Genomic DNA, 27,573 nt, shown 5'->3' on the forward strand with positions numbered 1-27,573 from the left:
TCTTTTAATTACCATTGCAACATCCCACTTATCCCAACAGTATGTTACAGAGACCCAGTAAAATGGCCTGTCATGAATTTCCCCAAAGTTTCTCACTAAGCAGATCAGCCCTGATTATGAAGCATGGCAAAGGATTCCAATACTGTTGTCATCGTGCCAACCCACCCCTCTTCAGACACACCGAACTCAAATCTATTGTACAAAAAATATTTAATTTCAAAATCTATCTCAATTCTACACAGTTGAACCGGACATCCTTAAGCAAATATAAACCCAATATAAATATCTGAATAAATAAATAATAAGAATAAGAATAAGAATAAAAAAAAAAACATTAAGGTGACCAACAGTACCACCCTGTATTTAAATAATATACACACCACGCAAGAGTATTTTTACAGATTGATATGACATTATAGTGAATATGGTGAAATCAACTGAAAACAATGCAGATAAGCAGCTGATTTTCTGTGGCCATCCAGTAAACAAAGTCAGCCTAATCAAATGACCAGCATAGCAGCATTATACAGTTATTCAGATTCATCATCTGCACAGTCTATATACTACAGCATCCTGGAAAAAGTGCTGGACCACTACCCAGCCATACATGTTTAACATTTTGTGAATCCACCATTACAGTGGATTGCACTTGAAAGCAGTCAGGATAGTCCCTCTACAACATAGGGGAATTAGTGGAATTTGTCCCAGCTAATATGCCTGTTTGGCTTGACAATTTGGTTCACTACTCGTTTCCCTTTTCTTAGGTTCACCCGGTCTGGCAGACTTTGTCCTTCCACTGCAATATCTGTTTCTGGATGTTTGTTTCCCCTATTTCTCTTGATGCTAAAAATGGCAGGCTGCTGTCTCCTTGGAGGCAGGGGGGTCATTACTGAGCTGTATCATCTGTGACTCGACCTTTTATACAGTACATGCTGTCGTTGCTAATTTGAAAATCAGCAACACCTGACTTTGTAAGGTGCATTAGATGCTCCATATCAGGGGTGGTCACACTGCATATATGTACATTTCTATCTCTACCTCCACAAAAACATGTGAGCAAATTATACCTATATTGATTGGGTATATTTGAGACTGATAGCCTGCAAACTCTTGAACTTGCACATGTTAAGCCTCTCACAAAGACACCTAAGATGATGTCTATTTGTTTAAGGTGGACCTAAAATGATTAGTATTTCTTTAAGGTGGACTTCAGATGTGGTTAGTTCCATTAAATATTCACCACATATAACTTAATTCTCTGTATATCATGAATCAGTACAAGATGTGATGTATTTGCCAAACTGATTGATGAATTGGACAGTGCAGCTTTAAACACTACTATTAAACACTACTATACAGTACTATTGAAATATAAATGTAGTTATAAAATCTGACAAACAATCCAATGAGAAGTGATAAAACACACAATTGTTAGTCTCGTTTTAAACTTACAAAAAGTTTTTTTTTTAAGTACAAAGCTCTTATAACATGGTAGACAATGACAACAACTATCTGAGAAAATGTTTGTTTTTATTATTATTATTATTATTATTATTATTATTATTATTATTATTATTATTATTATTATTAATAATAATAATAATAATAATAATAATAATAATAATAATAATAATAATAATAATAATAATAAAGTGTGCAGGTTGTTGAATTGATGAAAAACATGCCAATATACATAAGGATGCAACTGGAAGAATAATCTAACATACTGGTATAAAAAATGCTCTTGCCTTTGAATTTACAAAATATAAAAGCCTTGCTTTGACTTTTACCAAAGTATCTATTATTTATATATTTATGTTTTCACAATTATTATTATTATTATTATTATTATTATTATTATTATTATTATTATTATTACTACCAGTATACATTTTCCATGGAACAGTTTCACGTTGCTAGTTTTTTGGTGTCTTAAATATTAACAGTTCATTTTCCCAGGTATAGTCTGCCCTTGTTACATTGGCTTGTTCAAGCGGTTAACGCCTGGTCAATTTTTCTTTGATAACAAAGTGTTGAAAAGTGCTTCCCTTGGGGTCTCAAAGTATTAAACTCGTCTTTCGTTGTCATGCAGGCTACAGAGTGTCCTAGCTGCTGTATTCTCCAGGCTCAAAAAAAAGTCTGTGCTTTAACATCCATTTCCTTGCAGTCCCTGCTCGTACTGTGTAAAATAAACACTGCAAATATCCTGTGCTCTACAAAACATCTTTGGAAAAAACTTAACATAAAAGGAGGAATAAATGGAGCACTTTTAGGGGTTAAACAATATTTTATTATCATTTAAACATTCTGCTATGTATATATTTAAAAGACTTAAACCAGAAACAAAAACTCATGACCTCCTATTCCTAAGGAAATAAACTTTGTTACTAAGAGTAAAGGCAGCTTTGAAAAAATACAGCCTTCTGTACCAGAAGATGTGTGACTGAATCAATGACTGAAATACAAAAGACTTGTTTTAAAATAAAATGTGTAATCTGTGATTGCAATCTAAAAAGCTGTGACATAGCATTCCACTGCTTAGTTAGTCATAATAAAGGCTAGATAGGTAAACTTGGTATTAGAGAATCTGTCTCTGCAAAGACTGAATTATTTTATGAATTTACTCCCTTAACCTAATCACAGTTTAAATTATGGTTACTGTAGCTTCTGAACTTGATTGAAGAATATAATAATAAAAAGATAACGGATACTGCACTGTATTGATCTGAAGAAAACATATATTAACACATTTTTCAAAGACCATTTATATAAGGTTATATTTATCAACGTCCTTTTTAAATAATGACTAAATACACCCTCATACTCTTCAATTTTTTGTGCCACAATAAATATTCATACTTGCTTTTCACACAACATCTTACACCTTTCAAAGTTAAAAATCTTTGATGTATTAAACTTTGTTTTATTATTTTAGCTAACGAAAATCATCTATATTAAAATGTTTAAATTATACAAGAGGTCATTATACTTAAGAATTTGCAGGCGATCACTCCTACACTATTAATGAACAGCTCCATCTTGGTGGAACATGTCATGAACTGCATTTAACATAGATGCAAACCATGTTAATAGTTTGAAAGCACTAATTCAAACAAGGCTTTTTGATGAATCTCATTTAAATGAACCACCCCTTATAGGTTTACTGTGGCATTTTTCTACAGTATTATTGCAGTTTTACCCTGTTTTTCTCCTAGTTATCAACGTAATTTACCCTGGTTTGCCATGTTTATTAATATTCTTTACCATACCTCAGTATTCTTTACATGCTTATGTATGCTTGTGAAAGAAATACAATGATTCTTGGTAGTAAATCTCCCTCCTGACCTGTGAGGACGCTAAGCAACGAGAACAGAGTACCCTGGACGGGCTGGCACGGCAGTTCTTTCCCAGGGTTCAAGGGAAGTCGGCCAGCTGAAAAGGGGGCAGAACTCCGGTGCATTAACTCATCGACCTGGAAGGAAAACGATGTGGCAGTCGTGGACTGGAGGGGCAGCTGCACTCATTTACCAAGGGGTCATGTGTGACAGCATAAAAGAGGACGGAGAGACGCAATCTGTTCCTTCGCTTTGGTTTGTGAGATTGAACCTGAAAGGACCTATGAGAGAACCAGTGATAGAAAGTTTGTTTGTTTGTCTATAATTGTTCTTGTTATAATTAGATGGCTAACACGTTCCGGAGCTGTCGCCAAGGGTCAGCCCAAAACCCAGAACAACACTGCACTACTGTCACTTATAAACCTGTATCAAACCTACCTCTCTGTCAATTATGCACTGCATCACTCCCGCACCTGTACACAATCAACCACTTTGCCACAATGCTTTACCATACTTTTACTATATGCTTTATTACATTTTCCTATGCTCTTACCATGGTAAACTTTTAAAAGGGACATTGTGTGTATGAATATTAAGACACATCAAGGATCTAAATTTGCCATCCAACAACTTGCCCAGCTCAGAGGGGGATTGTTTCACACTCTGTATTCACAAAGTGCTGTAATAACTGTAATAACCTTGATTCATTTGGCTGCGCTTCACTGATGAATTTGACAGAGGCCAATCATAACATCCAAATGAAACAGGTATAAATAGAAGCTGTCATTAACAGCCAATTAGACAGAGCTTCCTGAAATAGGTCAAGTTATGAAGTACAGTTTTCTGAATTGGCCAAAGCTATGAAGCCCATTTTCCTGTAATGGAAATTACTTTGCCACAAGGGTTAACACATGCATTTGAATTGAATCTGCCATCGGTTAACAAGGAACCTGGTTTATGATGGAAATTTAGCCTTTGGTCTTCTGAGCTTTGGAGACACCACCTATGTACCTTTATGTAACTATGCAAGGTTTATTTGATGGTATAATCCCATGTGATATGGTAGAGTTTACCAAGAAATTAATGCATTTTATAATCCCACAGCACAATTGCAAATTTAAAGTAAAAATTTCACTTCTGTTCACACAGTATAAATGTTGGGCAGGAGACGAACCTGCATGACAGGAAAGCATATATGGAGCACAACAAAAAATCTAAATCAGGGACATGCATTGCATATTTCTACAAAAAGCTGGACAGTTTTTGTATAGCAGTGTGAAAGACGGTAAACTTTGGTATTATTCACTTGCCATTTTATATTAGGCATAATGGAAACATTGACCAAACCCTTAGAAAGCCCTTAAGTTTGCAGACAGCCTAAACTTGTAGGCAAAATCCACGGTGACAACAAGAGCTGAATTGAAATGACTTGCTTCCGTTCATTCTTTTGTTATTGTTGTTTGACAACATTAATGCAATGCCTGACTGTTGAGTTAATCAGCATTATAAAAATACGGAAGTAAGGATAGTAAAACAATTGAGTTCATTAAAAGTCATATTTCTTTAGAATGTTGTTGCAGTTTTGCAGACAAACATTCTGGTGCTCATGAGACTGAACCCTGAAGTTTCAGCCAGTTCAGTGAATCACAGCTCTTAGAAGAAAGAGACTCATATTATATTAAGACCTTCAGTTGCTTACAACAGTTCCTTTCAGAAATGAAGAGACCTACTCTTTCCGATCAACTATTCCCAATGGCAGCGTATCTGGAGCCTGTGCTCTTCTCAGTCTCAGTCTGTGCTGGTCTTGTTCTTATTTTCTATGACTTCCTCAGACGACTGAGGCCATGTTTGTGACGGAGGTGACCGTGTGGTCTTCTGCCCAGGGCTGGAGATTCTGCAGGGCGTACAGGGAGGAGTTGTGCAAGCAGAGAGGGTCCTGCTGCATTGGTTGGCTCAGGGTCTTCTGAAAAGCCTCCTGTTGCAGCTGCAGCATCAACCTGTTTGCCTGCTGCCTCTCCGATTCCCGCTCCTCTGCTGTCTGTCTCCTGGAACAAGCAAGAAAGCATAATGTTAACATATGAAGTATTTCATATGTTTAGAGTTTGGACTGCTTTGAGGTGCCTTGCCCCCTGTGTAACTGTGATTTTGTATACAGATGGGCACAAATTACATTTGCTTGACCTTTTGTGGTCATTTCTAAATCTTCCCAGAAGCAGTCCCTATGGTTGAAAGAGGACATTGGTTGGTATGTTATGGTAAATTCTCATCTAAACACAAACAGCAATAGATAATTATACAAAAGAACATCAAACAGGTAAACAGAAATTAAATACTCAGAAAATGTAGTGGTATAAATTATCTGTTTAACTTTACCCACTTACATATGGGCCACAACATGGGTCCTGGCTGTAGCTCCGCACAAGAGCTACTGACAGCTGAGCGTCCTAGTATAGTGAAGAAAGCAATCATTACACATTGGTCCAAACTGACTAAGCAGAGACACAGTATTATTTTGAACATACGCAGCCCTCTCCAGTTAGATTATAGGGATTAATAAAGAAACAAGGATGAAGATCCTTCATAGACAAGGTGACATTTGTTTCTGTTGTAGAAATTATATATACAGTGCCTATAGAAAGTCTACACCCCCTTGAACTTTTTTTCACATTTTGTTGTGTCAGTGCCTCAGAGTTTTATGCATTTAAATGAGGACATTTTACACTTATCTACACACCATACTCCACACTGGTAAGGGGAAAAAAGTTATATATTAAAAATACAAAACTGAAAGATCATAACTGGATAAGTCTCCACCCCCTGAGTTAATACTTGGTGGAAGCACCTTTGGCAGCAATTACAGCTGTGAGTCTGTTGGGATAGGTCTCTACCAACTTTGCACACCTAGATTTGGCAATATTTGACCATTCTTCTTTACAAAACTGTTCAAGCTCTGTCAAGTTCCTTGGGGAGTGTTGATGGACAGCAATCTTCAAGTCATGCCACACATTTTCGATTGGATTTAGGTCGGGGCTCTGACTGGGCCACTCAAGGACATTTATCTTTTTGTTCCTTAGCCACTCCAGTGTAGCTTTGGCTGTGTGCTTTGGGTCGTTGTCATGCTGAAAGGTGAACTTCCGTCCCAGTTTCAGCTTTCTTGCAGAGGGCAGCAGGTTTTCCTCAAGGACTTCTCTGTACTTTGCTCCATTCATTTTCCCTTCTATCCTGACAAGTGCCCCAGTCCCTGCCGATGAGAAACATCCCCATAACTTGTATTGTAACACTTGAAATGTATTTGCTTACGATTGTAAGTCGCCCTGGATAAGGGCGTCTGCTAAGAAATAAATAATAATAATAATAATAATAATAATAATAATAATAATAATAATAATAATAATAATAATATTAATAATAACATGATGCTGCCACCACCATGCTTCACAGTAGGGATGGTGTTCTTTGGGTGATGCGCTGTGTTGGGTTTACGCCAAACATAACACTTTGCATTTAGACCAAAAAGTTCCATTTTAGTTTCGTCAGACCACAAAACTTTTTGCCACATGGCTACAGAATCTCCTGAGTGTTTTTTTTTACATACTTCAAACAGGATTCAAGGTGGGCTTTCTTGAGTAATGGCTTCCTTCTTGCCACCCTACCATACAGGCCATATTTGTGGAGTGCTTGGGATATTGTTGTCACATGCACACTTTGACCAGTCTTGGCCATAAAAGCCTGTAGCTCTTGCAAAGTTGCCATTGGCCTCTTGGTAGCCTCTCTGATCAGTCTCCTTCTTGCTCGGTCATCCAGTTTGGAGGGACGGCCAGATCTAGGCAGGGTCTTGGTGGTGCCATACACCTTCCATTTCTTAATAATTGTCTTGACCGTGCTCCAAGGGATATTCAAGGCCTTTGATATTTTTTTATACCCATCCCCTGATCTGTGCCTTTCAACAACTTTGTCGTGGGGTTCTTTTGAAAGCGCCTTGGTTCTCATGGTTGAGTCTTTGCTTTGAAATGCACTACCCAGCAGAGGGAACCTACAGGAACTGCTGAATTTATCCTGAAATCATGTTAATCACTACAATTTAACTCAGGGTGTGCGGCTGTCTTACAGGGTGTCCCCCGGGGGTCAGTGTTGGGTCCTCTCCTCTTCATCATATACCTCCTACCCCTGGGTAAGATCATGCAACATCACAAAGTTCACTTCCACTGCTATGCTGACAACACCCAGCTCTACTTCTCCACCAAACCCACCACTCCCCTCCCTCCCACCTCCCTCATTAACTGCCTTCAAGAAATCCGGAGCTGGATGAGCATGAACCTCCTCCAACTCAACAGCAACAAGACGGAGGTCATGCTCATCAGCTCCAAATCCACTCTCTCCAAACAGCACAACCTCAACATCACCATAGATGGTTTCCCGGTCCTTTTGTCAACACAAGTCAAAAGCCTCGGTGTCACTCTGGACAGTTCCCTCTCATTCGAATTCCACATAAAAACCATCACCCGGACAGCATTCTTCCACAGTGTCTCACACCCACTGTGAAATGTGGTGGAGGATCGGTGATGATCTGGGGGTGCTTCAGCAAGGCTGGAATCGGGCAGCTTTGGCATGAATCAAGCCAAGTACAAGGTTGTCCTGGAAGAAAACTTGCTTCCTTCTGCTCTGACAATGTTCCCCAACTCTGAGGATTGGTTTTTCCAGCAGGACAATGCTCCATGCCACACAGCCAGGTCAATCAAGGTGTGGATGGAGGACCACCAGATCAAGACCCTGTCATGGCCAGCCCAATCACCAGACCTGAACCCCATTGAAAACCTCTGGAATGTGATCAAGAGGAAGATGGATGGTCACAAGCCATCAAACAAAGCAGAGCTGCTTGAATTTTTGCACCAGGAGTGGCATAAAGTCACCCAACATCAATGTGAAAGACAGGTGAAGAGCATGCCAAGACGCATGAAAGCTGTGCTTGAAAATCAGGGTTATTCCACCAAATATTGATTTCTGAACTCTTCCTAAGTTAAAACATTAGTATTGTGTTGTTTAAAAATGAATATGAACTTATTTTCTTTGCATTATTCGAGGTCTGACAACACTGCATCTTTTTTGTTATTTTGACCAGTTGTCATTTTCTGCAAATAGACAATATTTTTATTTGGAATTTGGGAGAAATGTTGACAGTAGTTTATAGAATAATACAAAAATGTTCATTTTACCCAAACACATACCTATAAATAGTAAAACCAGAGAAACTGATAATTTTGCAGTGGTCTCTTAATTTTTTCCAGAGCTATATATATATATATATATATATATATATATATATATATACACAGAATAATAGATGGGCTTCAGTGAGTTACAGGAAAATAATTCCTGTAACTCACTGAAGAGGACCATGTGGATTCCCTTGTGATGCTGATATTAAAGAAGACGAGGTTCAGCATTACAGTTGTTTTTTTTTTAAACGTAGTGTTTCAGTGCTGTACAGACGTTCTATGTTGTTATCCTTTAACTTGTTTTAATTTCCTGTTCCTCTGAGATACGAATGAACCAGCTTTGCATCATTTAATTTTTTTTTTTTTTTTACGTATTCTCATTCTGTTGATCATTAATGAGCATTTCTGTACTGTGGGTGTTGTCGAGTGATTGAAAACGAGACATTTTGTGTCTGAATTGAAAGTGATCTCGAGGAGTCGAATGGGTCAAAGTTCAAGTATATTTTCCTCTAGGGGAATTATCACTTTTTGACGTCACTACTGTCGTATTATGCCTTTTTTGTCGAATGGCTCAGGGTGTAAATATAGCCATCATATATATATGGTAAGGCAACATTCTTGATTTGGGCTCAGTGAAGAATAATCTTAATAGTCTCTGAAAGACAATGATAAAACAATGCCTTGCCATGACTCAAGGTGATGACAATGTGGTGAGGGTGTTTTGATAAACCGTCTTAGTACATGAGCACTTAGCATTAATGTGGAACTTTTTAGTGATTGGTTCTGATAAGGAGTCCTCACGAGGGAAAGGGCTTTATAACAGAATAATACAGTGGCCCAGCATGCTCGTGTAGTACACTAATCATATATGTTATCATATATGTGTCCCAGCTGGTGATGGCCATAAGATATGACCCAATTAAGGCAGGTTATAATGGTTTAGCACTGGAGTGATGAACAAGCTATGGTCATAAACATGTTCTGGCCACTGCTGATTCAAGTAATAAGACCAATTAAGTGTAAGAGAAGCAGTTTAATACACTGTTTTAGCTGAAAATGATATGGTCTAACATGAATCCCACAGCTGGACTGGACATGACTATTAGAAGCGTGCGTGGAGATTTGATATGATAATGTGCAACTTATTTTTTAAAGGAAGATAGTCCCAGCAAGGGTGATCTCAAGATATAGCCAAATAAGTCAAGGCTGTGCTATAATGCTCCAGCATAATGTCAAGATTCAAAATCAGAGCTATCAATATATATTTTATGAAAACTCTGTCCCTGTTCACAAAGCTTTTTATCGTAGTTATTTAAAGACTTTATTTTTCTAAGTGAAGTGGGGAAGCATGTACGGGATATGTTGTACACTGGAGCCCATAACATATTTATTTATTTATTGCATTTATATAGTGCTTTTCATACAAAAGTATTGGAAAGCACTGTATAGTACATAACAGAGAAAAAGAGCAAACCATAATACATTTGTATAGTATGTTGTCACACATACATCTGCCACAGTCAGACCATTTAAATAACAGTATACACATAATAATACAAAAGCAGCAATTTTAAAGTTACATTAAAACCCACTAAGATAAGAAAGCCATTTTATAAAAGTGCATTTTTAGTCTTGACTTGAAAACTGTAACACTCCCAGCTTCCCTGACAAACGAAGGTAGAGCATTCCATTGTTTAGGAGCTCTACAAAAAAAAGCCCTAACTTCTGTGATGCTTTTGTTGACACTAGGAATAACCAGCAGCCCCGCATCCTGTGATCTCAGAGTGTGATTCGGAAGATACTGGGTCAGTAACTCCTGCAAATAACTAGGTGCTAATCAATTCAGGGCCTCGTAAGTTAACACCAAAATTTTAAAATCAATTCTAAACTGCACATGGAGTCAGTGGCGGTGTTTACATGCACATGACAGTTCTCCTCACAACCGGTTTGCCATACTTTTCAGGAAATGCGTTGCTATGCAATTCTGATTTAGGAAAAATAATTGGCCATACCAATGCAGATTACTCAATTCATAGTCATTAAGGGGAGGGGATATTTAAAGAGGCCAAAACAGCGGTAATATGTTCACTTTTCCTGGTTTTAGTCAGAATTCTAGCAGCGGTATTCTGAACAAGCTGCAAGCGGGATACCACACGTTTTGGGATATCAAAAAAAAATGCAATAATCAATTATAGATTAAACAAAGGCATGCATTAGTCTCTCGGCATCAGATATAATAATTGGTCTAAGTTTGGCTATATTTCTCAAATGGTAAAAAGATACTTTAGTAACTTCCCTAATATGAGTCTCAAATGATAGATCAGGATTAAAGATAACTCCCAAACTCTTAATTTCTAGTTTAAGTTTTGATGAGAGACTGCAAGGGTCAAGCTCATGTAATAACACATTTCCTTTTAGTTGGTTCTCTGATCCCACTAGCATAACCTCTGTTTTATCTGAATTCAACATTAGAAAATCCTGTGACCTCCAATGCTTGATGTCTGTAAGGCAAGTAGCTAATAACACCCAGGCAGAAGCAATTCCTGGCTTTAGGGACAAATATAGCTGGGTACCATCAGCATAGCAATGAAAGTTCACTCCGTGTCTGCAGATAGCGTCGCCTAATGGTAGCATATATGATGAAAACAACAAGGGATCTAGAATGGAGCCCTGTGGAACACCACAGACAACTTCCAATAATGCCGATTTTACCTCCCCAATAGAGACGAACTGAACCAGGATAGGATAAGGCCAGACAGTCCTACGGTGCTTTCAAGACGATTCAGTAGGGTAGAATGGTCAACAGTATCAAAGGCAGTATAGTAGCGCATAGCAGTGTGCTCTAGAGCCTTTGTAGCCCCACCACCAAACTTCCCCACAGTCTGCCTTGAAGAGTCTTATCATAAGCATTTTTTGTTGGAAAAGTTAGTAAGCATTCAAATAATGATCCAAGCATAGAGTCATACAGAACAAATTAAAAAGGATATTAAACAGGAAAGAAATTTAATATTAGGAAATAAAGCAGGGGTGCACAACACGGATCCACATCAGGTTTAGAGGTTATCAATTAAATAATTCACAGATTAATGTCTGAACAGTATAATTGGTTTAAACTAAGTAATTAAGGTTATGGTTGTAGCAAATATCTGGGCTAGAATGACCCTCGCTGTGTATAAATCCCTTTAACTGTAGTTCCTTATAAAAGTTTACCATAGTAAATTTACATGATAATTTTGCAGTTACCCTTGCTTTTCCCATGGTTATACTATGCAAGGCTATACTATGCATTTACCATACTTTAACATGGCTTGCCAATATGCTTTATAATGTTTATGTACGATTTACCATGCTTTCACTATGGTGGCTCATTGAGGACATAGATAAATGATTTCAGGAACTCGACATTTCGAACAGTTCTGTCAAGATCACGTGATCTTTTTTTTGTGATCTTGACATAACAAATTCGTATTTCTATTTTTTTCCTTGCCCTTAATGAGCCACCGTACTTTTCTATGCTTTTACTATGGTCAACTTTTATAGAGCAAGAATTCAAAGACAGTTAAGTAATAAGACATGCCAAGGTGTGCTTTGTTGTAAAATGACTGCACTATCGGTGAGGCATGAAGCCAAGCAACCACACCAGCACAGTGATGACACTAAACAGAACCAGACAGTTATTTAATAGCAGTCATGCTTGGGTTACTGTTTTGCTAATTGCAAGACTGAGATCAAATTCTACTTATAATCGATGTCATTGAAAAAAAATGTCTATAAATAAAAACAGGTTAATTCTCAAAACCTAGTGACCACACCTTCTGCTCAATTTCTTCTCCACAATCCCTGTTCTTAGTTATAATGATTTGGGAATAATGTGTATAATTGTATGTTGTCTTAGTGAATGTAGTCTCTATAGTGAAATTAATTTCCCCCAGGACGTTATTTTAGGCAATAGGTCACCTCTAGAGAAATAAAATATCAACCAGCTTCCTGATTAGGTAGAATATTGGTGCACAGGATCATGTAAGCTGATGCAATATTCTCAGTCAATACTGCATACAGTGCAATGGGTTAATTTCAATAAGGGATATGAATGCTCTGATCTTTGAAAGTCAATTAATAATTTGTTCAATATATATTATTCTTTAAAAGTTTAGGAGAACAATTATAGGTGGTGAATTCATACATAAAGAATACAATCTCTCTCTCTTTCAAGGGTGAAAATTACACCATACAGATATACAAATAGAATGGGTAATACTGCGCTGCCATCCAGTTGGTGCGGCGTACACTTTCAGATATAAGATTTTCTACTTTTAAACAATATCTGAAAAATGGGACCTTATTCAAAAAACATTAAGGTCTGTTTTATGGAACTCATGACGTGTTTCAACTGTTTTAGAGAGGATTTATTATTATTATTATTATTATTATTATTATTATTATTATTATTATTATTATTATTATTATATATGTTTTTCTATTTTTAAAGCACATTTAAGCTTGGAGAATGTTAATAAAACCAGTCCTTAAAACAGTCCTTAAAGAGTAAGTAGCGGGGTTCCAAAAAATATAGCGTTACACGTCCCCATGTGTTCCTACAACTTTTTAAATAACACAACTGTCATTTTTCTTTTCATTGTTAACATCCTGACAACTTTTTACACGTATAACTTTAAAGTCTGTTTCAAAGCTCTTTTCAAAATGGCCGCTCTAGTGCACTGATAGTGTAAGGATTATTACCCACATTGTTAAACAGGTAACACAGCAATAATGATCCAAGATGTGGTACGGAACAGAGAAGCCAGAGCACTGTTATATTTTTATTTTTTATTTTATTTTTATCACTCTTCCTGCAGTGATTTTGAGGACAGATCTCAAATCCCAGTGCACTAGAGCGGCCATTTTAAAAAGAGCTTTGAAACAGACTTTAAAGTTATCAGTGTAAAAAGTTGTCAGGATGTTAACAATGAAAAGAAAAACTACAGGTATGTTATTTAAACAGTCGTAGCAACACATGGGGATGTACAACGCTATATATTTTCAAAAACACTCTACTTACTCTTTAACATTTTGTGAAAAGGGTACATAATCCTATGGATATTACATAGGATGTTTTATAGAGGTTTCTAGCTTTAAAATCGCTATAACATGTAGTGTGTACCAGTTTGTTGTTATTTGTCTGGAGAAAGCCTGAAATTATACTTGAATACATATTTTTGGCATTTCTTTTGCTCTGCAGGGTGAAAAGGCTTAAAGCCAGACCTGTTTAGTATTTCCTAGCCTCCCATCATCTTTCAAACAGGCCATACATCATCCATTAGCCACACATTACAGTTAAACAGATTACTCTAATTAGATTTCTCATCCCTTCATTTGATCATACCCTTATTAAACACACTGGCAGCACGCAAATACACAATTCATGCATAGGCTATTATAGCAAGAAAACCTTTTTTTTTTTTAAAGAATATTCAAACTTGAAAAATAAAGCTTTTATATGCCCTATACATCGACATCTCAGTTTGCAAGGTTTAATCCAACATTTATAAGCAGATATATGTCTGTATCGCTTTGCATAGTAAAGTATATGTAGGTATATTTAAGCAAAAACACTCCCCCATAAAGGGCGCAATTAGAGGCTGTTTTGACACTTTAGTTATGAAGATATGGAATATTTAGTATTGCATGTTTCCTAAACTGGGATTTATTGCATAAATGAAGGGCAATTTTCCCCACAAGCCACAAGAAAGCTGAAAATACAGGCCACCAAAAAGGATATTTCTCAGTCTTTCACTGGAATGGTGCTCATGGTCCTTCAAATTGATTTATGTGTATACTTCATTAAGCTGCAGAATGTTACACTTCATCATTAGGAACTAGGGTTTAAGTTGTGTTTTTGAAAAGAAATACCCAGGAATTTACCAGTTTGTATTTTATTTTATTTATTTATTTATTTTTTTTGCTTTGTCAAGTAAAAACATATATCTGTATGTATTATTTTTAAAGGAAAGCTAAGCAAAAAACATATTATTGTTTTTTCTTTTTTATTATCAAGAGATGTGGGTAGAAAATAAAGATTGAATATTAACACTGCTCAAGTGATGCTGTAAGCCACGCTTGGGGATTCTACTCACACATCTTTCAGCCTATTTTATTGCTCAATAAATGAGGCTTTTGGAAAGTGTAGATCAAAACAGTCAACATTCAGAATGCCTTGCCAAATTTGAATCAATAAAAAAAGTACACTTGACTCACTCGACTCACATTTCATATTAAACACGCTAAATGGTAACACCCTTATTTAGTAATTACCAACACTGAATAGGGGTCACGTCAGATGAAATAGCTTGTTTAGTGTCATATATGGTATACTTTACGTATCAATTGGAATGCAAAACCCCCCCAAAAAAACAGATAAAGACAGCCTCCACTTACCACATTACTCTTTAGTTCATTTTAAGCGATTTGGCCACCAGTTGATAATAATTAGGTCATATCCCTCCTGTCTGCTAGACCAGTGTTTCTCAACCCTGGTCCTGGGGATGCACTGTGTCTGCTGGTTTCCATTCCAACTGAGCTCTCACTTACTTAACTGTTATAGCTAACTCTAATCTGCAACTGTTTAAGAGCTAAAAACAATTAAAAAGGTCTAATTAAGCAAATTATCAGTTCAATTAAGGGTCTAGTTAAGTAATTGAGAGCTCAGTTGGAGTGAAAACCAGCAGACAAAGTGGGTCCCCAGGACCAGGGTTGAGAAACACTGTGCTAGACTACTGTAGGAATGTGTGATATTCTCATTTTCCTGTAAAATGTGCACGTATATGCATTCTGAGCGTAGGCATTGTAGGTTTTCCACTGTCTTTACGGTAAATATGAGCTTATTTTTATACTTGTTTTATTTATCTGACACAAGCAGTGCAAGAGTGTGATCTGCCTAGACCATGTATCACAAACCAACATTAATAAGTGACAAAAGAACATTTCCTCAACAGATTGAGTCCCTTTAAAACCCACTGGTAAATGATTGCAGATGGAACCCTACCGCCACTTTGTTCTCCTGTTCTGGAACCAGGTCTTGACTTGTGCATCAGTCATTTTCAGTGCCTTGGCCAGGGTGGCCCGCTCTGCCGAAGCCAGGTATTTTTGTCGATGGAAGCGCTTCTCCAGCTCACAGATCTGGACTCGACTGAACGAGGTCCTGGGCTTTTTCCTCTTGGGCGGGGTCCGGTTTTGATAGGGGTGTCCAATCCTCCTGGTCACTGAAAATGGAGACAAGGCCGCTGCGAGGGAGGAGAGGAAAAAGAGAGTTTTAATAGGGCAAAGAAAAAAGAAGGCAAATAGATATGGCACTGATGAAGACAAGGCAAGTTATAGAATCTTCTAAACTTATGCTTTTCATGATGAATTTAATAAGGATAGGCATTGATTAAGTCTTTCGCAGCGGTTTCTAATGAGATTTTACAGATTACTCTTGTGTTTTAAAATCTTGGATCACCACTGTTTAAAAAAACAGTTGTTTAAATATAGTGTGAGTGTAAAGTTTTATGAACACCACTATTGTGAAAACACTATTTAACTCCAGTGTATACTTTGCATTGTTTTATTTATATGAAAGAATAAAACAACTGACAATATTACAAAACTACTGTGATCCACCTACAGTAAGCTACTTCTTACTATTTTTGAATTGTCTTTTCACAAAATGTTGCTAATTTCATCATCAAATAAAAAAAGCTTGAATAATATATCTTTCCTAGTGGGGTCTTGGGTGAGGTTGTGTGTGCCAGGGTTACTCTGTGTTTCAGTATGTGACGCTGCTAATGCTCTCTTAGTCCTGAGCTCTGATGAGCAAACTATGCTGCTTCCAATACAATATTCCCCAACACTACATTAATACAAAACAAATAACTTACACACATGTCTCTAGTATGCAAGACATATACTTTCTGTAATACAGAGGGTGAATACCCCACACATTAAACAATTCAGTGTATCTCAATAAATCTCCACTGCCTTAAGAGCATAAACTAAAAGAAATAAAAAAAAAACAACAGCTATATCATCAGATCCACGATTCAGTACTCAGGATTTTCAGCTCTGTTGTCTCCACATGCTTCCATACTGTACCATGAGCCAGGAGATGTCAACAGAGTTGTGAAAGCTCACAATTTCACAGGATTCTTCAAGTTCAGAAACAAGTAAATGGCAAAACTACACAGGTCTTAAAGCAAGAGGGCAAGCAGATTGAGGACTAAGAAAAAAAAGAAAAGTTTTAGAGCCACAGAATTCCCAGCCATTCAGAATGATTGAAAACATAATAAATATGTAAGGGAATAGTAAAAAAAAAATACATGTCATATGTAATTATAGAAACTACATTTGAGATGTATTATTATTATTATTATTATTATTATTATTATTATTATTATTATTATTATTATTATTAGCAATACATATATGTGTAGAAATGATAACACCCTAATCAGGTCTGACGGGTGAGTTTAAAACAAGTTAGCATTCTACAATCATCACAATGTCTCCAACCAGACACGCTTTCATGGAAACAAGGTGCCTCTGGTTGGCAAGCCACAGTGCCACTCATCCAGGGAAACGATAAACTCACCTGGATGACCACCCTTGTGAAATGGAAAGTCCAATAGCGGACTGTCTCCAAATGCAAGCTGTGGATAATAGTGTTTGGCTAAAGTGTTCACAGAACTCCAGGTGGATGCCCTGCAGAGCTCCGCTGCTGGAGCAGACTGGAGGCTAGCCAGGGATGCAGCCACTGCTCTCGTTGAGTGACCTCCAACTTGTCCTTCCACAGTCTGATCCGCTAAAGAATAATAGAGGGGATACAGTCAGCCAGCCACTTGGAGGTCCACGGTTTGGACAGCGGCTCATTGCTGGCCAGATTGAATACATTACATGAGCTGAGGTGATGTTCTCTAAGATGAGAAAAGTCTTTCACATCGCTGGCTAAGTGAAGCTAGTTTTAATTTAGGCGCATTGTCTCTGGGTAAAATACAAGATTACATACAAAATACATTGCTGTAGTGGGACAAATGAGACAAATGTGAAGTAAGGGCCATATAAATACTGTAATGGGATACCTGAGGTATCCTGATTCATTATCCTAAAATTCAGTGGGACAGTTACTATTTTGGTACAGCCCAAGGCTTTCCTTTCAAGATGAATTTAATCGCTTTTGACGTTTAATTAGAGTCTATTACCAAATATGTCATATATATATATATATATATATATATATATATATATATATATATATATATATATATATATATATATATATATATATATATATATTAAAGAAACTATTGGCACTTTATATTCTCTTAATTGGTAACATGTAAGCAAGTTTTCTTAAAAGAAAAAAATAAACTAAAATGGTGTTTACGCAGCAAATCCCGTCAAAGTGCGCTCACACGGGGTGCACAGCAAGGGCCACAAATTCCAAGTATCCGGCACTTATCATTATATCTCAAATTCCTGTGTCTGGTGGTGAGAATTGTGCTTTGTGGTTGCAAATACATTACATTTTGCTGCGGAAGATACCGTTTTTGCATTAGCCGCCATGGTTGTATGTCTTGTTTTATTTATTCAGCATGTACAAAATTGTATTTTAACCATCTCTTGAAGAACTTGATAAAGACTCATCAATGAAAAACCTGCTTGTTATGATATGAATCCAGATAATTTTTTTCCCATAGTTTGATGTTTATTTTTTGTTAAAAATAAATAAATAAATTAATTAATTAATTAATATATAAATGAATGAATGAATAAATAAATAAATAAATAAATAAATAACTTGAGTAATTTTGTGTTGTATTTCCTATAATTCAGCAATCAGAAAAGCAACCCCAAGATTAAGGTAGCAGGGCAGGGCTATTCTAGATGCAAGCTATTTGTCTTGTAAAGCCTATTCAATTATTCTGTTTTTCTCTATGATGTCAATGAAATCTGTTTGACTAGAAACTGGTCTGTAATCCATAGCAATCTTCCTGAGACCTCGTTACCAGAATTAAGAAGTAATATACCCATACGAACAAGAACAAAGGCCGCTCAACAATCTACTTATATATAAAGGGGGCACATTTCTGCCTTCATATTTTCGAAATAAATCTGACATTAATTTAGTTACAAAATACATCTTATCTTGTGCATTAAACATACAGCACAATTCTAAAGTAAAAAAAAAAAACAATACTTTTTTAAAAATATATTTAATAGTAGTTACTAAGTACAATAGTTTTTTTTTTTTTTTAAATCGACCAAATAGCAAAGATCTCTTCTAACAATATGAGACTCCCTACACAAGGTATTAAGTTGTATTGACATAAGCTTGTAAAATTAAAAAAGTAAAAGATGTATTAATAAAATAGTAATAGAATACCCCACTCATAATAAACTAGCCAATGAGTCATATAGAAAAAAGTACTCAACCTCACAATGCAAAGGGTCAGCAACTGAATCAATTTTAAGTTACAAGTCTACTATTAATTGAAAGATGCACCAAAGTGACACCAAAAACAATCAGTCAATAGAAATCTGTTTTATAAACATGAAACAAATATTATGCTTGAGTTGAAATTAGCCACAAGTGGAAAACAGGTAGAGTTAGAAATGAATCACTAATAAGGATGCCATGAGCACTGACACTAATGAGCAGTCACACCACCAGAACAGTATTTAAAAGGAAGCTCCCTCTCCACATAACTCTGCACTTTGTGCAGAGGATACTAAATAATTTGTATAAGTAATACAATTTAGTATCAGCATATTGAAAAAATGATGCAGCCTCAGATAAATCTCAGCCTATAACGAAATAAGTTATACATAATAACACTTTTCTGCAACAGGACTTTCTTCCCCCATTGCGAATATTACCTTTAGTGCAATCTAATCAATATAACTGTAAACGATTCAAAATGAGATATTGAATGATGGCAGCAACATCTATTGCTATTTATTATACAGTCAGGTTCAGCTCTGCTTTATGACACAGAAAATCTGTTATCTTTGGAAAATTAACCGCTGAAAAGCATATCCATAGCAATGCCTTAGCAGAGCAACAGCAAAGAAGTGGTGCAGTCTTAGTGGTGATGATAAAACATGGGCAGCTATAACAGAATTAAACATTAACTTCACAAAATGCACAATACACACAAACTCAACAAAACCTGCAGTTGTATTTATCAGACAGGTTTTCATTTGTGTCGAGAAGTGAACAGTAGAAAAAAAGGCTTTTTCAAATTCCTCGAAAAGTGTACCGGAAAGTTGTTTACCTTTAAAAATAATAAATAAATAAATAACTCTAGACAGAGACCTTGAAAAACAACACACATTGTATCAGAGGGAACATACACTACTATAGGCCAGTGACTTTACCCCTGCTGTGGATGAATATCAAAAGTCTGCATGTCACGCTTTAGAGGTTACATTTTATCCATCTACTGTGATGACATTTGCAACGGATATTCTTTGGCACAAGCTACTGAGAGTGTCAAAACTTGGCATTATATGGAGAAATATTTTCATGCTGAATTCACATTAGGTGTGGATTGTTTTGGGGGTTAAACATTACCATGGTAAAACACTGTGCCCATCGAAGGACAACTGATACATACACCCACATTGCTTTTTATTTTTAGCAATTATTTCACAGAAACATCAAACACGTCAAATATGTGAGGACACAAAAGGAAGGTGTGGTCTCTTTTGTGGAAAAGAGACATCTGGAAGAAGATGGCAGAAATGGGTGAGAATAAAATCTAACCAATTGGCTGAAGGTGGTTTATCGATAAAAAACAAAAAAAACAAATGTTGTTATATATATTTACAATTATACTGAAATATAGTGAAAGTGTGATCAATTCAAATATAGCTAATACAGTAGGAAAAACTGGTCTCAGTAAAACACATTTTTACTTCTACCATTGGAGTTGTGAGTATATTAAAGGAATACAAATCTGGCTACTCCTATTTTAACCCAGCTGACCCTTGAGTAACTCATTAAACATTAATCTTCACCACGCAGCTTAACATTTTTGCAAAACTTAATCTGTCACTATGCATATGTAAAGGTTTTTATATTTTTTTACATATGTATACATTTTCACTGTTAATTTGTTGAAACACACTACAGCCACCCCAATGTTGAATATTTCATGAGAAAAGCCATGCACCATATTCCTTCAATTACGCATATAATAAAAAACAATGTGTGGAAGCAGTTTGCAGCCATCTGCTGTCACAGAGAGCATTACACTTATGTGCTGCTTCTCATTTCCAGTCGTGATTACTCACACCTGTTTTTCTCCCTTTTTGTGAACTGTGGTATTGCTTGGCATGTCAAAATATAAGGGGGTCTGATCAGCATGTCCAGTCTGTCAAAGCTGGTATTGTTTGTTAGAACTTAATCTAATAATGAAATGCTGAAATTATAAAAGCTTCTCTTCAAATTCCTCAGGAAGCTAATAATGCTTCTTTGAAAATGGCTGCCTGTATGTCACGGATGATTCGAGATCGGGCAGTAACGTTTTTGTTTGTCTTTTCTCTGCAGTCAGTCACATTGCTGTTTGTGTAATCATGCAGTCACACCTTTTGTTGGAGATTTTAATACACATATCAATTTAAGAAGCAGGCCATTTTTCTCGAAGAAAACATTGGTTTAAAATGTACATCTTAATTCGAAGGAATACAGTATTTTGAATATTTAATATTTACATATTGTTGGTGAGCTTCATTTTCATTGCCCTCTCTGTAAATAAATATAATGACAAACATACATCTTCTCATGTTCTAGAGACTGAAATTGCATTTTGTAAAAAAAAAAGCTAAAACAAATCTACTCCGGAAAAAAAGAAATCGTTATTGTCACTATTTTTAACTGTTCAGATGTATTTGTAGTGCTTGTTATTGTGTGTGTGTGTGTGTGTGTGTGTGTGTGTGTGTGTGTTTTAAATATTTAAATATTTGTTTATATATCACTTATAACCACTTCAGCGGATTTTCAACTCAACAAGCAGATTCACCACAGTGGTTGAGAGACAATGGGTTGCAACACAATACAGGAAAGTGCCTATTTTTGTTGCAAAATAAAGACGCCTGTCTCTCCATCTTAACTACATTTGGGGAGTGTTAACAACCTGGACTGTCAATAAACTCTTCTTCATATATTCGTAATGGAGGGTGCACATGAGGCTTAATAAGGAATAATGTAGCAAAGAGTAAAACTGAATGATGTTTTAACATGCTATTGGATATTAGTGTGGGATGCTCCAACTCTGAACCATGCTTTGAATTGCACATAAAACATCATTTAGATATTCATTCAGAATTTGGTTCTATACTTCACAAATGGAGCCAATAGGTTTTCCTGTGACCCGTGAAATGCTTACAGTGAAGTGAGTTTTACAAACCAGAACTGGATGACCAAGCCCTAACCCTACAGTAGCTATCCTGATACCTGCCTGAGGGAATATGATTGAGAGCACCAGCCTCAGATTTCATTCTGTGATCTTTATTGTGAACAAACGCAGTCCCCAGCTGCAGGAGTGAGTGGTTTATTGTGGAATGTAGATGTTGTGTTGACAGATATCCCCTCTTTCTGTACTTCCTTCAAACAATAACATTCTTTTAAAATTCCTTTATGGATAAGTATTGAGGTCTCATCTGTGCATGATAATAATAATAATAATAATAATAATAATAATAATAATAATAATAATAATAATAATAATAATAATAATAATAATAATAACCTGTGTCATATCTAAACAGTGTCCCTGCAAATCATTTAAGTCAGTTCTTTTGTGTATCCTGATTAAGGAAACCAGTGCAGTGCGTGCATTTGTACATTTATTTTTCTGCTAAAAAGTATGAACAATTCCAGATAAGATATCCAATTTATCTAAACAGTGGGAGATGTATATACTGACACTGTTTAATTATACAAATATTACTCATTTGGGAATTTTAAGACAAAAATATACTTAAGAGGCTCACATACACTGTTAGAGATGTTATTTAGCAGTCCCCTTCTTTTAGAGAATTAAACAGCAGCTGCATTTAGATCCACCACTGTATATATCAATTGAATAGACCACACTGTGCTCTTTGAATTGTTTGAATAGCAGCAGTGCCTAGGTCCACAATCATTTAGATAAACGGAACAGACCCACATTATATTCTTGTCCACTCATTATTTGCAGCATGAACCTGCTGGATTTGCTGGGTTTGCAGTTTCTACTTAAGGGGACCCAGTTGAACCCCAAAAGTCTTCCAAGTGAGTTATTTAGACATCTGAGTAGAATATATATACAAGATGAATGATATGAATGATGTCTAGGTGACATCATGGAAATATGCTTGCATATGCCTTCCTCTGTTGGGCCTTGTTAAAATGTGTCCAGGAGACGTGCGTTAGAAATTCCTCTCTCCTCACTAGCACAGCAATAAAACATTACGCATGTTTACATTCAGTAAGTTACTGAATTACCTTGTTGAGCACATTATGAATGCCCTATTTGTCTACTTAAGAACCTTCTGCCTTTTTATTTAACAGAATGTTTGCCATTTATTGTTTTTGTGTGAAGTAAATACAATTGCAACCAGAGATTGATCAATTTGTTACGACTGCATTAAACGAGACGCGAACATACATAAAACATACATGAACAAATGAATACACCTATTATTGAATGGCGTGCTTTGAAATGAATCTTTAACAGACACATTGGAAGTGAATTTGATCATATGTTGATTTAACAAATGTAGATGCATTACTTTTGAAATACATTTTTATTCTTGTTTAAACCTGTCAAAGTTTGTTTGGGAAAATCTAAAAAAATACAGTGTTTAAAAAAATCTAAGACATACATTTGGTTTCATCAAGCATTTACAGTGTCATACTTTATTATTATTATTATTATTATTATTATTATTATTATTATTATTATTATTATTATTATTATTATTCGCACAACATACGATAGAGATAGCGTTTCTATGTAACGTTGCTCGCACTTGGTCGTATTACGTGTCGTATTTCACTAATTTACTTGACCTATAAATACGACAGGAGCACCAGAGTCATTTCCCTCATTGAATTTTGAGAAACATGACTGTTCTAATTAATGCGGTGTATTTAAGACATAGGCTGAGGCAATTACAGCGAGAGAGCATCGGAAGATGTGTGCGCAGTATCTTTGACATGGTTTCTTATTTTATGTTATTATGCATTGATACTGTTATTATTATAATTATGTAGCCTATTGTTATTTTGTAAATAATGTTTACTATGTTTTGATACTGTAGACTTATTTCTGTTTAACCACGTGTAAAGCGCTTTGAGATACTGTGGTATGAAAGGCGCTATATAAATAAATACATTTAAAAATGTAAACCGGTCAAGAAATTATAGTGATCCTCTCTTCTTCTGCTGAGTGTGTATGACGAGGATCCCATGTTATGGGCCGCTTTTTATTTGCAATTTTCAGACCTTTTAATCCTCTTTGAGGAAACCGTTACACGGCTGTTAATTAAAAAAAAAAAAAAAAAAAAAAAAAAAAAAAAAAAAACACCTTATTAATGTATACTTCTAGCAGTAGGCCTATCTGTAAGCTAGCTCTGCTAGTACAGTATAATGTTTTCTTTTTGTTGCTGTTTGGGCAGAAGCCATACTGATTTTCCTGTCCGGTTTGTCTCCTAACACAACCCACAATTCCCCTTAATAATTAGGTTCGTTATATTTTGTTTTTTTAAATGTGGCACATGTGTTCTAAGATAATTTATAATTATTTAGTTAAATATTAAATTTTAAAGGTGACAACTGATGGAGATTGCAGGTGAAAACTGGTCTAAAGACCGATCTTATTTGAACTTACGATCTCACAATATATTACCGAGTCCCTGAACTGGTTCACAAACAATAACACTTACACATCTTACACATTTTCTGAAGAGTATGCAATTTAAAAAAAACTGGCATATTTGTTTTTAATGGCAGGTTTGTCCTAAATATTCATTTTGTAAATCTAAAATATTTAAGTTAAAAGGTTAACTGACAAAAAAGAAAGAAATAATTACAAATAAGGAAGTTTGTTCCACAGTTTTACTTAATAATAATAATAATAATAATAATAATAATAATAATAATAATAATAATAATAATAATAATAATAATAATAATAATAATAAAATAACAGCCCTTTTGAGATTTTCTTCTTTAGCTTGAACACTGATTCGTGAACATAACAAAAATGTTGCAGCCGCTCAAAAAGGCCAAACTACCTCATAGTGTGGGTGTTGCGGTCATACAGTATCTATATATTTCATTATGTCTTATTTATTCGTTCACTGGGATTGAAACAGATGTCTTCCTTCATGGTCTATGCTGTTCTTGTGCCCAAACTCTCAAAATGTGCGATATACACACGGTTACCAGCTGGGTTTCGTATTGCTCTCTCCCATAGAAATTACGATTTCGTGTTATAGCAAACGGAAGAGAAGTCTTTTAAACACCGATAAAACCCGAAAATATCCATTTAACTGTTGTTATTTCGATCACTTTCTCAAAGAATGGATACCACATATATCATATAAACTATGATTTTTATAAGTAGCCCAGACAGTATTTGTTTTATTTTCCATAAAGCTTTACATTTTTGCATATCCTACATTTTGTATTGTTCTGCTTGTCTTGTGTCTCTATCATTTCTAATTCTCCTACCATTGCTATGCGATTGTTTATTACAAATGTTCATCTTACTTGTAATTAAAATTAAATTGCAATAGATGTGTATTCGTGCAGAAGACCCTTATATAATTGTAATACTAGGCCTAGGTACAATGTAACATTAACATTTGTAGCCATAACAAAATATGACAGAATTGTTAGCTTTGAAAAACGAATTGAATTGCTGGTGGTACTGTGTTTCAACTTGCTTGGAACATACATACATACATACATACATAAATAAATGCGATTTTGTTTTCTTAAGCTTACTTTCGGATTTCGTTATTTGTACATATTGCTAATTGAATTAAATAACTTAGCCGGGAATACGAAACACCACGTAGGCCAGTAGGCTAATCGAATGGCTGTAATGTTCTTTTATGATTGATAACTGAATCGTATTCACCCAGTTCCACAATAGGACTGACGGGGGTATGAGCAATCTTACATCCTAAAAAATAACATGTAGCCTACTGCATTATTATTATTATTATTATTATTATTATTATTATTATTATTATTATTATTATTATTATAGTAGTAGTAATAGTAATAGTAATAGTAGTAATAGGAGGAGGAGGAGGAGGAGTATCTGGGTTTTATATTTAATTATGTACGCAACTATCATCACATTTTCTAAATCACATCTTTCATCACAAAAGTAATAATGTCAAATAATTTCCATTTTCACTTTCCAGAATCATCATACAAACGAGACACCTTGTCGGGATTAATCATTAAAGTATCATCATCAATTTCATTTTGTTTGTCTAGTAGGCTATACCGATTACATCGGTCTTAATTATATATATATATATATATATATATATATATATATATATATATATATATATATATATAGCCTATACATTTTGACTTTTAAAACAGACCGAAAATATTGGAATTATTATTAAAACACTATAAACTGTTGGGTTACTTCATATACTATTACCACTACTCCTACTACTACTCCTCCTACTACTACTACTACTACTACTACTACTACTACTACTACTACTAATAATAATAATAATAATAATAATAATAATAATAATAATAATAATAATAATAATAATAATAATCGTCAACAATAAAGATTTTTTTTTATTCAAAACCCTTTCATCAAAGTGCCTGGCCACAAGTAAACGGTTCTCATTACGAATCTTGATGAAATTAAAAACCTTTAAAAGAACTCACCTGTGAGCCTATCCTTTGCAAATCTTCGACTGCTCTCCATCCAGGGGAATGTAAAGTTCGCCGCGTTGCCCATACTGGGTACAGATGGCACTGTGGGCACCCCCGCGGAGATGCCTGGCGGGTGGGTCGGGGGAGGCGGATGGGGCGCTGGGGCCATTGGCCTGTGGGCTGGTACCCTAATTACTCCGCCTGCACCCCCGGGGTTCACGTTAACATTCATATTCATGCTAACATTCATGTTCATGTTCACGTTATAAGACCCTGCTAACCCTGCTGCCATGGAGCAGGCCGGGTTATACACACTGTTGTAGCCATTGGCATAGACATTGCTGGCCAACTGGTAATCCGCTTCGCTTGTCCGGCTTGGCAGCATGCAACCTGCTTGCTGGTCGGTGTTGTTCAATATCTGATCGATTCCAAAGCTGATGGGTTCGTGCTGTTGGTGAGTCTGGTTCACTTGTTCTATCCCGGTGTGTTCCATGTTTTATCAACAGATGAAACGCGAATACAAAAAAAAATCCCCTTTTCTTAAAGCACTGCCAAATAAATCCAAATAAATTATAAATATCCCAAAAAAGCTTTGGAAAAAAAAAAAAAAAGTTTTGTTTTGTGTTTCTAAGAAATGGATATCATCAGTGCAGAACTGGTGCCCTATACATTGCTATAATGTAACATGTGAAATCCATAGATGTGAAACTTTGGTCTATATTACATCCCAATGTCAATTATGAAGACGAATCCATCAATGAATTCACAATGTTATTGTCAGTATGCTGTACACATTGTCTGCCTGTATCATTTTAACGAAATAGATAATAAAACAATACAAATAACTCGCGACGTTGTAAAGAAAAATCCCAAACTGGGGAGTACCTAATGACTTGAGAAGTACAGGCTCTGGTCTTAAGAAGGTCCTGTTGTGTAAGCAAGACAACAACACACGGTGCTCCGGTAAACTTAGCCAGTACGTTTCCTGTCTTTATAAAACCATCACATCAAATGAAGATCCCAAATAAACAGATTCTTACCATGAATACTAATTGGACCGTCAGCAATAGCCGTCTTT

At 35.7% G+C, this 27,573-nt stretch overlaps 1 protein-coding gene across 2 annotated transcripts; it reads right to left on the reverse strand.

The window, feature by feature from the left end:
* LOC117408334 (T-cell leukemia homeobox protein 1) lies at positions 1-27,573 on the reverse strand. 2 transcript variants are annotated; one of them, XM_059004130.1, is made up of 4 exons: positions 26,508-27,573; positions 17,175-17,384; positions 15,594-15,831; positions 1-5,380 (listed from the first exon to the last, which is right to left on the reverse strand). In XM_059004130.1, the coding sequence occupies exons 1-4, from the start codon at positions 26,986-26,988 to the stop codon at positions 5,164-5,166; spliced, it is 1,146 nt and encodes a 381-aa protein (XP_058860113.1). In that variant the 5' UTR covers positions 26,989-27,573; the 3' UTR covers positions 1-5,163. The 2 variants fall into 2 exon arrangements, with proteins under 2 accessions (XP_058860113.1, XP_033869138.2); XM_034013247.3 differs by lacking the exon at positions 17,175-17,384.

Source organism: Acipenser ruthenus, chromosome 2 (assembly GCF_902713425.1).
Source record: "Acipenser ruthenus chromosome 2, fAciRut3.2 maternal haplotype, whole genome shotgun sequence".
NCBI lineage: Eukaryota > Metazoa > Chordata > Actinopteri > Acipenseriformes > Acipenseridae > Acipenser > Acipenser ruthenus.